Source organism: Megalobrama amblycephala, linkage group LG17, assembly GCF_018812025.1.
Source record: "Megalobrama amblycephala isolate DHTTF-2021 linkage group LG17, ASM1881202v1, whole genome shotgun sequence".
Taxonomy (NCBI): Eukaryota; Metazoa; Chordata; class Actinopteri; order Cypriniformes; family Xenocyprididae; genus Megalobrama; species Megalobrama amblycephala.
The window spans coordinates 41,572,337-41,583,065 of record NC_063060.1 but is presented as its reverse complement, the minus strand read 5'-3'; the positions used below and the strand labels follow the sequence as shown (position 1 = coordinate 41,583,065).

Genomic DNA, 10,729 nt, shown 5'->3' with positions numbered 1-10,729 from the left:
CATTACAATATTCTTTGTTTGTTATATACATTTTAAGACACAGTTGTGGTGACTATTACAAGATTCTGTCTGTAATACAAGACTGAAATAACTAATGTAATAAATAAATAATGTCTCAATAACTAATGTTCTTTATCAGGAGAAAATATTTACATATAACCACAAAATATAACCATGAGTTCAGGCCCATATCATTTCATATTCTTTTAGTCTTATAAAAGCAGAAATAAAATATAGCTGCTAGCAGCAATGACGGGGCCAAGCCCCTTATGGCCATTTTTGGCATGTTTGGACATTGGATTTTATTAGGAAACTTTTGAACATTGCACAGTTCACATGGTTAAACACATTTGATCAAACAATCTTCAAAACTATTACCTGTTGCTTTAAACAGCATGCCACTCATGTAACAGTTTGTTTAATTTTACAGAGACTTGAGTTTTTGAAGGCAGAACCGCAGCTATTGGCTCTAAATGACACAACATTACACACAATTTTATAACATTGCCCCACGCAGGACTAGAACCCACAATCTCTTGGTCAGACGCCTGTCGCTCATCTCATTACGCCACTGGGAAGTATCATATCATATCATGTACATTTGCTTATTTACGGTAAACTGACAGAAATATATTATAATTGTAAAATAGAATGTACTTCTCAAAATAATAATGCAATTTATTTAAATATTATTTAAGGAATATAATTTTTGTCCATGCTTTAATTTAGTAAATCTCTGTTTTGCAGCACTTTGAAACAGAAACAGAAGCAGGCTCAGGGCTTGTGCCATTACTGATTGCAGCACTCAGTTGACGCAGGTTCACCAGGCTGTCGAGGAGAACCTTCGGTGTGAGAAGCACGCAAGAGCATTACTTAATATTTTAACCAGATTAGCATGTTATGATAACTTAATGATAATGTAGCTATTGGTTAACCTTATAGCTAAAGAGCCACTTTAGAAAGAATGGCAACTGGTTAGCATGCTAAGCTAACTAACATAAGACAACAAACATTGGAGAGATATTTATCGGGAACGGTAGCAAATATAAAAAATCTGTTCAGTCTTTTCTGTGAGGCTCAGTCCAAAGACCATCTGAGCCAATTTTGGACTGTAGGTAGGACAGGAGTAGCAAAAAAACGTTTTTTCATTTACTTCAATATGGAGGACAGGCACATTTAAGGAAAATGACAAATGACACATCGTCAGAACTGGCACTAGCCAGGGAACTAAATGACAGAGAAAACAAATTTTGGAAAAAAATTTAAGTTATAAGCCTTTTTGCAAAAATCCTTATATCTCTGAAACAATAGGTGACACTGTGTTCAAACTTCTCAGGTACCTTTTGTGATTATGATACCTACCAAATTTTGTGTTGATATTTGAAATTGTTTAAAAGATATTGAAAGTTACGACAAAATTTAACATGGCAGACCAACGTTTCATTCAATCCTGAGAAAAAAAAAAAAAAGAAAGAAAAAAAAAAATTGGTATCCTCGGATTCGGCATGACACAAAACACCAAGCTTTTCATTTTCTGATAAACTGTTCAAAAGTTATAAGCAAAAATAGCCATTTGTCATGACCTGTAGGTGGCACTGTTCCCAAATTTGGTATAGACCCTCTGATCATGGATCCGATGAAGCGTACCATTTTTCATTTTGATTGCTCAAAGTTTGGCCAAGATATAGCCTCTGGACCAATTTTGGGTCGACCTCGTTAAGTTCGTTAAGACAATGATGCCTTATTAAGGCATCAAATCTGTTCAGTCATTTCTGTGTGGCTCAGTCCAAATGGGAGCCAATTTTTGTAAGAATTGGACAAAATTTGAAGGAGGAGCAGTGAAAAAAACTGAATACTGTACTTTTCGAAATGGCCACTCCTGTAATGGGCTGAGTCTTAAATGTAAGATGTTGAATGTGATCAGCATGAGAGAAATCAGCTGTACCAAGTTTCATTTTTCTAGAACAAAGGGTTCAAAGGTAACCTTTAGAAAAGTGAATTTTTGAACTGGTGGTGGCGCTATAGAGTTGGTCCTAGACACTCCAAAATTGGTCAATTCACTATTCATTACCATCACTACAAGTGTGCCAAATTTAATTATTTTTTCATGTTCCGTTGATAGGGCTACCATAGATTCCCATTTGGGAGGAATCATAAGAAAACTAACGGATAACACTAAGGGCTTCAGCACAGCCCTTTTGGGGCTTGGCCCCTAATTATACCCCAACAAGCAGTGGATAAAGCAATAAAAACAAGTTAAGATCCCAAATTTCCTTTGATGTCTAATAAGGAAAGCCAGTATAGTTATATAATTTTTAAACATGTAGTGGAGTCGAGAGGAGTGTTTACATAGGTTTGTCTTCTTTCAGAGTGGTGGTCAAGTGCAACTCATTTCGGATGCTGTTGAGTTCCACTAAGCCCTCCTGTAGCTGGTCTGCCACCTCTCTGATCTTGGCAGCAAATTCTGACTTTGCACCATTTTTAAGCTCATGAGAGTCCTTGGCCACAAAGTAGATGTCCATCCCAACAAAAAGCCCTGTCAAAACACCTGTAGATATACTAGCAATCTGCACAGCGCGTGCTGCAGTTGTTCCCGCTGCATTGGCTATCTGCATCACACGCATAATCTCATTGGCGTTCGTTAGAATAGCTTTGCCCGCCATGGCGCCGTCCTCATAGATATTGTCGAAACAAGGGAAGTCTCGATTATAGGCATTCTTCTTAATCTTATTCAGGTTGAACTTGCGTAGGTTTGTAATGCCTTGCTTGATGAACTTCATGCATTTGTTAAGGTCAGCCATCTTCGTCTGGTAGTCTTCTACAATGCGCTCCACCTTCTTGCGATCCATAGAGTTGTTGACGGTACTGGATATCCCAGCGGACGCAGAGGTAAGCCCACCTGCCATAGCAACTCCCAGGCCAACCGCAGTGACAATCAGAGAGGTTCCCATGGTGAAAGGTGCCAGGATGAGGCCGGTTATGGTAGCAACACCTCCCACAGCGCTGGTGGAGCCACCGGTGATCTGGGCGATTTTAGTCTTCTTGTTGAATCGGTCCAGGCCGTCAGCAATGGCATGCAGGTCGATCACATGCTGCCACAGTCCTTCTGCTCGCTCGTTGAAAAGTTTATTAAACACACGTATGCCTTTTTGCACCTTCTCAGCAGTTACAGCAAAAGCTCTGAGAAAAAGACAGTTAGTCAGTCAAATTCTCTTTATTTTCATGTCACACAAGGAATGAATTGGGACTTACTTGGCTTCCTCTTTCTCTGTCATGTTGTCACTTTTGGGCATGTCCTCCCATTCTGAATTGGAAAAAACAAAATGGGAGATATGAATATCAAGTCAAAATCAGGATTGGCCATCTGTCCAAACTTGGTTAAAGGATTAGTTCACTTTCAAATAAAATTTTCCTGATAATTTACTCACCCCCATGTCATTCAAGATGTTCATGTCTTTCTTTCTTCAGTCAAAAAGAAATGAAGGTTTTTGATGAAAACATTCCAGGATTATTCTCCTTATAGTGGACTTCAATGGACTCCAAACGGTTGAAGAATTACAGTTTCAGTGCAGCTTCAAAGGGCTTTAAACGATACCAGACGAGGAATAAGGGTCTTATCTAGCGAAACGATCGGTCATTTTAAAAAAAAATGTAAATGTATATGCTTTATAAACACAAATGATCGCCTTCCAAGTGCTTCCACCAAAACCGCATTTCCATATTCTTCAAAAAGCTTACGCTGTATGTCCTACGCCTTCCCTATTCTACTTACGGAACGAACGCGGCGCCAGTTCCATTTTTTCCGTAAGTTGAATAGGGACTTTTTGAACTTTTTGAAGAATACGGAAATGCGGTTTTGGCGGGAGCACAAAAAATTAACGATCGTTTCCCGACCCTTATTCCTCATCTGGTATCCTTTAAAGCTCTTTGAAGCTGCACTGAAACTGTAATTTTGACCTTCAACCGTTTGGACTCCATTGAAGTCCACTATAAGGAGAAAAATCCTGGAATGTTTTCATCAAAAACCTTCATTTCTTTTCGACTGAAAGAAGAAAGACATGAACATCTTGTATGACATGGGGGTGAGTAAATTATCAGGAAAGATTTTTTTGAAAGTGAACTATTCCTTTAAGTTGATGTTAGTGTTTAAACTAAGAAGTTAAAGGATGGGTGGGGGTTGTTTCTGAAAGTGGACAAATGTTTATGCCAACATGGTGGGAAAAACTCACGTTCCACAGTGCTCCACCAATCCATGAGGCCATCAAGATCCTGTGATAGATACATTTAGGATAACTAAAAAAATGGTCTATTTAGAAACAGTCTATTTTAGCAAACAAAATATTTACTGAACCAAACCTCCTCATCCTCTCTCTCATTTTCACTTAAACGGAACTCGTCTAGCCATTCCATGAGGGACTTCTTTTGGCCTTTAGTCTGATAAGGAAACAGAAAATAACGTCAAGTTATTCTGCAAGCAGAGATTAGACAATAGTGTGTAAAAGAGAACTTGTTGGGAAAATTCCAATGCAGAAACCTACAAAAATTGCAGAAGTTGCGAGTCAAATAGGAAGGTAGTTTGTTCATGTGGTTTTGTTTTTGTCACAGGTTGCAAAAAACACCATTTCTTGTGCCTGTTGCAATAAAATATAGGGGCTAAATAAAAATCGGAAGCTAATTTGAGAGATATTTTTTCCCTCCTTGTGTAAACAAAAAAAAAAAAGAAAAAGTAAATGAGTTCAGTTTTTTTTTTTTTTTAAATCAAAATACAAAACTAATTTATTGCCACCTGACCTGTAGCATAAAACTGTTTATGAAGGTGGGTTTTTTATTTTTAGGATACCACAACAGTCTCTCAGTTCTCATTCTTTGCTTGGTTAAGTCTTGTTTTCAGTCTCACAAGTTTTATTTTGATGAAAAGAACTACTAGGACATTTCAGCACCTCTGCAAGGTCACTGCCACTGCCTCCATTTTGGTTTCCACTCTTCTTCTGCGTGGTTTTGTTCTGTAATAACAACACATCATTTTATTGACTAACAACTGTGAGCATGTAAAAAAAAAAAAAACAAAAAAAACATGAAAAATACTTGTTTACCTTTGCTGCAGTCTGGGGCATAAATGGATTTTTGGGTTTCTTCTTTTGTCCTTTTTGCTGTGAAAATGTCATATGATTTAAAGCTGTTCAACTGGGATGAAGTCCAGATTACCTGTTTTGGTTCTCTGGGAAAATGCACTGATAAGGCCATCAGTATTCACTCGAAATGATAAGATGGGTGCAATTACTTTTGTATTTTCCTCTTGTCCAGGTGTCTCAGCCACCGTGTCAGGAATCTTTTCCAGGACTTCATCGCTATCGCCCTGCAATAATGAGTAGAATGCAAAGAACCCTAAGCCTATGATTCAGAAATGACTTTAAAAAATTATGTTTATTAAGTGTGTTTGGCCTGTAATATGTGTTGAACAAAAATATAGAGAATATAGAACCACAATTATGGGAAAATATAAAATGATAAACTAACAGAAGTGCCATTAAAAAAAAACTTTAGATGATCTGTCATGGTTGCCATTCAAAATGGCACCAATTGCTGCAAACTTTAGTTAAGTGCCACTTAAATCACCAGTTGCTTTGTTATTGAGCTCCATTATTCAACCTGATCTTGATCTTGATCATGATCTTGCACAACAATTTGAGTCATATTCCACCTGGCATTCTGATGTGCATGTTGGTGCTTGTCTTCTATGTTTGGTTATAGCTATTTAAGCTAGGCCAATAAAAACTGAAAAGTATTGCTGAAAAAGCCCAAAGGTATGTTCAGATAACAGCTTCCAAACCAAGTTGCACAAGATTGCTAGATGAGCAGAAGCAACCCAACTAGTCTGTTTCAACATGTTTTCAATGAAGCTCATAGTTTAGGGATGATGTTAACGTGCCCCTATTATGCCTTTTTTAAGGTTCCTAATATTGTTTTGGGAGTCTTCTACAACAGGTTTACATGCATGCAAGATAAAAAAAACACTTTTGTTTACTCATAATATACATTTAATTTCAACTCAGTTCTCAATGATTCATAAACGATTCAGCAGTTTGAAGAATCAGTCTCTCTGAAACCCTCCTTTCCGTAAGCCTACACTTCTCTGATTGGTCAGATGGCCCAATCCTTTGTGATTGGTCTACTGACAGCTATCAATTTGCAAGACATTGTATACAATGTATGGACAGAAAAGATAGCATCGATTTTACCGTATCAGTTCATGCCCGAATAGTTTGCCTTATTTAGAAGACGTGATAGCAGTGTCACTGTTATACTTTATGTAGGTGCACCTGTGGGAGCTGTATCAGAATGCCAAGCGAGGCTGAAACATAAACATTTAGGCCAGATGTGTACAGACTTTTCAGCAAAACTATTAACAAAGATAGTCGTTTCACATTACAATGGGTGTTTACTGTTTACAGAGAGAATACTTCAACTAGTTAGCACGGACTAGCATCTTAACATCCTATTACAATACAGATAGAGCTCCACTCTTTTGTAATAATAAAAACGCAGTTTGTTTTACAGTTATGTAAGCAAACCGAGCCCACTGCTATGTTGTAAACTCCCACATTAGCCGAGCACAAAGGTGAATAGCTGATAATGCATTACACTTTGTAAACAAAAGTCGTGCTCCATCCTTGATCATTACTCCAAGTAATAAGACAGACAAGCTGCATTAATCAACACATTTTTAGACAATATTGGACCTACATCTGAATAGCAGAACTACAGAAACATGAGTTAGCCGGTTAGCAGGAGACGAGGGTGTACGTTACACAACATAACATACAAAACTACGAATCTTGAACGATCGCTAGAAAATATATAGTTACAGGTTGAGATTCAGAGGAGCAAGCTGGTCCAAATAAACTGGGCATTGATCCATATTTTAAGACCAAGCGTTTTGTAAATCCTGCATTAAACTCCCCGAGGTCTGAGAAGCAGTCGTCAGTAAAATGAAATGAATTTTCACTGGCGTCTGCGCGTGCAATAAGTGGGCGGGCAATATGCTAATGTTTCATTGTGACGTCACAACAAAATGGCTTGGGATTAATTTTACAAACGACTCGTTTAATTGACTCAGAGTCGACTTTTACTTTTGAGAGACTCTAGTAACTTTCAGATTTAAAACTTTGCAATATGTTTTTATTGACTTAGAGCTATGTTACACCCTGCATGAAAGGTAATTTTCAAAAATCTATAATAGGGGCACCTTAAAGGGTTAGTTCACCCAAAAATTAAAATTCTGTCATTTATTACTTACCCTCATGCCGTTCCACACCCATAAGACCTTCGTTAATCTTCAGAACACAAATTAAGATATTTTAGTTGAAATCCGATGGCTCCGTGAGGCCTCCATAGGGAGCAATGGACACTTATTCTTTCAAGATCCATAAAGGTACTAAAAACATATTTAAATCGGTTCATGTGAGTACAGTGGCTCAATATTAATATTATAAAGCGACGAGAATATTTTGGAGCGCCAAAAACCCCAAAATAACGACTTATTTAGTGATGGCCGATTTCAACACTCTGCTTCAGGAAGCATCGGAGCACAAATGAATCAGCGTGTCGAATCATGATTCAGATCGCGTGTCAAACTGCCAACGGCTGAAATCACGTGACTTTGGCGCTCCGAACAGCAGATTCGACACGCTGATTCATTTGTGCTCCGAAGCTTCCTGAAGCAGAGTTTTGAAATCGGCCATCACTAAATAAGTCGTTATTTTGTTTTTTTGGCGCTCCAAAAATATTCTCGTCGCTTTATAATATTAATATTGAACCACTGTACTCACATGACCCGATTTAAATATGTTTTTAGTACATTAATGGATCTTGAGAGAGGAAATGTCATTGCTGGCTATGGAGGCCTCACTGAGCCATCGGATTTCATCAAAAATGTCTTAATTTGTGTTCTGAAGATTAACAAAGGTCTTATGGGTGTGGAAAGGCATGAGGGTGAGTAATAAATGACAGAATTTTCATTTTTGGGTGAACTAACCCTTTAATAATGTGCGCCCTTTTTAATAATCTCGAAAAAATGACATCTCAAAGAACCATAATAATAATTTTAAAAAAACTTAATATGATGATACAATAATATTTTTAATAATAAAATATTATAAAAAAATAATACAATTAAAATGAAATAAATAAAATATACCATCACATTTTGGTAGTCAAATCAACAGCACTTAAATGTTCCTCATATTATAAACCAGAGAGAGATGAAAATGCATATTTACCTGTTTATGGGTTGGTTGGCTCTCTAAATCAGAACCCATATCCTGGTATAAAAGAGAAAAGTGCATCCTTGACAATAATTTGATGAAAATACCCTTGTCTTTTGAGATTCAGTTGTTAAAGGCAGTCCTGATTCATCCAGTTATGTTTGTAATACATCTGAGCTGTAATTTAGCTGGCAAATAACTGGGTTACATCTTTATAAAAAAAAAAAAAAAAAAAAAAAGTATGCCCACCTGCATGGATTTCGACTGTTTAACGTCAGGTTTCTCCGTAGACTCCAAGAACTGTTGAGCTTTTTCCATGCCCTGCTGGGGAAGCAGATGCCTTCATATTACAACATGTTTTATCACCTATCAGAACTAGTGACATTACAAAAAAGATGAAGTCTGTGAGACAGTTAGTGAGGTTTAACTCACAATACATGGAACATACTATACATAGAAAGGTGTCAGAAAGTGAAAGTGAGAGAGACAGAGACTAATATAGGATTATCCAGGCAGACTTACTTCAGCAGTGGAGTGATGGTCACAGCTGTCATCGACTTCAGAAAGTTCTCTGTCCATTATAAGAATGACCTAGTGGAGGACTGAGAGTCAGAAGAGCAAAAACAGGACTATTAAACACTCATGATGTTGCGGTCAGAACAAACATCATCACATGCTGAAAGTTCACTTTGAACAGGAGACAGAGAAAGAAAGGCGTTTTTGTTGAAAAATGACCTTCATGAATCAACACTGAATGCTGCGGGGCAAAACAGACCCCAGATCAGCAACCTCTATATAAATATCTCTAGGTAAAAGATTGAGACTGAAGACAAATAGATGAATGACAGCTCAGTGTAAGAGCATTTGAGAAATTAAATCAAAGTAACAGATGTTAGTCCCGTAGCCTCGAGCAAGTCAACAAGTCAAATCACGGGATTTATATTTAAAAAATAATAATAAACGCATCTATGCCTCTCTCGGGCGTTTCCCGAACATGGCAGTGCTTTCCCAACATACGTATTATGTTATAAAAAAATAGTTTTTTACAAATAAACACTGCAAAATATAGGTGGTTAAAAGTTGGAGAAACAAGAAGACATGCTCAACTTACCGCACAGGCGCACACCGTCCACTTCCCAAAGGAAAAAAAAATGTGTCAAAAGAGTATCGAGAAGGACAATAAACCCGCTGTCTATCTGTGAATTGAAAGACAACTGTGTACATTAAACGGTTTCCATGTTATTTGTTTTCTTTTGACGTGCGGCAGTCTGTAGTGAAGTATCGAAATGTTATTAAACTCCGCCCTTGTGTTTGACTTGTGCCCGTTTGGTAAATCCATGGACGGCAGTCAGGTGGTGCTAGTCAGGCTTCCTGCATAATGTGCATATTATATATACATATATATATATATATATACACAACTTTATAAATAAATTGCATTTTTAAATTTAAAAATGCAATTTGTATTTATTTTCTACAAGTTTTTTTTTTTTTTTTTTACACGTTCCATACTTTTGAATGGCTCTCAACAATAAAAATATTTTACAAATCTGATAAATTATCTATTGCAATATTATCATCGTTGTTGTTGTTGTTTAGAGCTTAAAGATATAAAAGTCACATCAGATCATGACCAAACTGAACAAGCTCGAATCAAATATTTCTGTTCATGTTTGTTTTGCTTTAATTTTAATGTTTAGCATTTTGGTTACTTTGAAAACCTATTAAAACTAAGCAATCATGTCTCATTTCCACAACTTGGGAATACACAGCCATGAATATATATATATATATATATATATATATATATATATATATATATATATATATATATATATATATATAGGCTATGTAAAGGGCTATTCAGACATCTAGTGGCTACAGTATGGTTTTACAGATTATTTTTAGTCCTTTGATAAAGAAAGTGTTTTTGTAGCTGGAAGGTGAAGTTTGCACTGTACAACCATGTTGTTTGCATTTTCTTTTTTGAAAACAAAATAGCAGTGAAATTTCCATGAATTGAAAGCATTTTTCCCCGTGGGCAACATTGTTTCAACCAGCAACAGTGAATCAATCTGGTTCTGAGGTGATTGTAGACGGGTGTTATTTATGATATTGCAGGTTACTTATGATATGAAACAAAGTCCCAGCTTTCAAACTGTATTTTTTTTAAGAAATTCAAACAATAAAAACCATTTTGTAGCTCTTTAATGTGTCGTGATAGATTGCTGTAGCTCCTCGGGTCAAGCGGCTCGTGAACCAATCATCTCTTCCTATTAGTTAATTTATAGCATCAAATAAACATGAATGAACATCAGAAGGAATGTTGTTTCACACCATTTTTCAAGTTCAAGTCCACCGAGGTTAATCTTCTTACTCATGACTGCTTTGTTGGACAAAATGGCAGATCCGGCGTTATGATTGGTTAAATCGCTTGTCAATCAAACTCCCGGTGAAGGGTCAAT

General features: G+C 36.8%; 1 protein-coding gene across 4 annotated transcripts; it reads right to left on the bottom strand.

Annotated features, from left to right (window-relative positions):
- Nucleotides 1-276: 276 nt before the first annotated feature.
- On the bottom strand, nucleotides 277-9,588 carry apol1 (apolipoprotein L, 1). 4 transcript variants are annotated; one of them, XM_048162702.1, is made up of 11 exons: nucleotides 9,376-9,588; nucleotides 8,787-8,855; nucleotides 8,514-8,585; nucleotides 8,280-8,321; nucleotides 5,282-5,356; nucleotides 5,094-5,150; nucleotides 4,941-5,003; nucleotides 4,357-4,434; nucleotides 4,230-4,269; nucleotides 3,253-3,304; nucleotides 277-3,180 (listed from the first exon to the last, which is right to left on the bottom strand). In XM_048162702.1, the coding sequence occupies exons 2-11, from the start codon at nucleotides 8,841-8,843 to the stop codon at nucleotides 2,346-2,348; spliced, it is 1,371 nt and encodes a 456-aa protein (XP_048018659.1). In that variant the 5' UTR covers nucleotides 8,844-8,855; nucleotides 9,376-9,588; the 3' UTR covers nucleotides 277-2,345. The 4 variants fall into 4 exon arrangements, with proteins under 4 accessions (XP_048018659.1, XP_048018656.1, XP_048018658.1 ...); XM_048162699.1 differs by having other exon boundaries at nucleotides 8,514-8,588; nucleotides 8,787-8,866; nucleotides 9,376-9,587; XM_048162701.1 differs by having other exon boundaries at nucleotides 8,787-8,866; nucleotides 9,376-9,587.
- Between the last annotated feature and the right edge of the window lie 1,141 nt (nucleotides 9,589-10,729).

Coding starts and splice junctions, on each gene's coding strand:
- apol1 (XM_048162699.1), bottom strand. CDS start 8,843: ATGGACAGAGAACTTTCTGAAGTCGATGACAGCTGTGACCATCACTCC. Junction 8,322..8,513: donor AACAGTCGAAATCCATGCAG/GTGGGCATACTT, acceptor CTTTTATACCAG/GATATGGGTTCTGATTTAGA. Junction 5,151..5,281: donor GACAAGAGGAAAATACAAAA/GTAATTGCACCC, acceptor ACATTTTCACAG/CAAAAAGGACAAAAGAAGAA.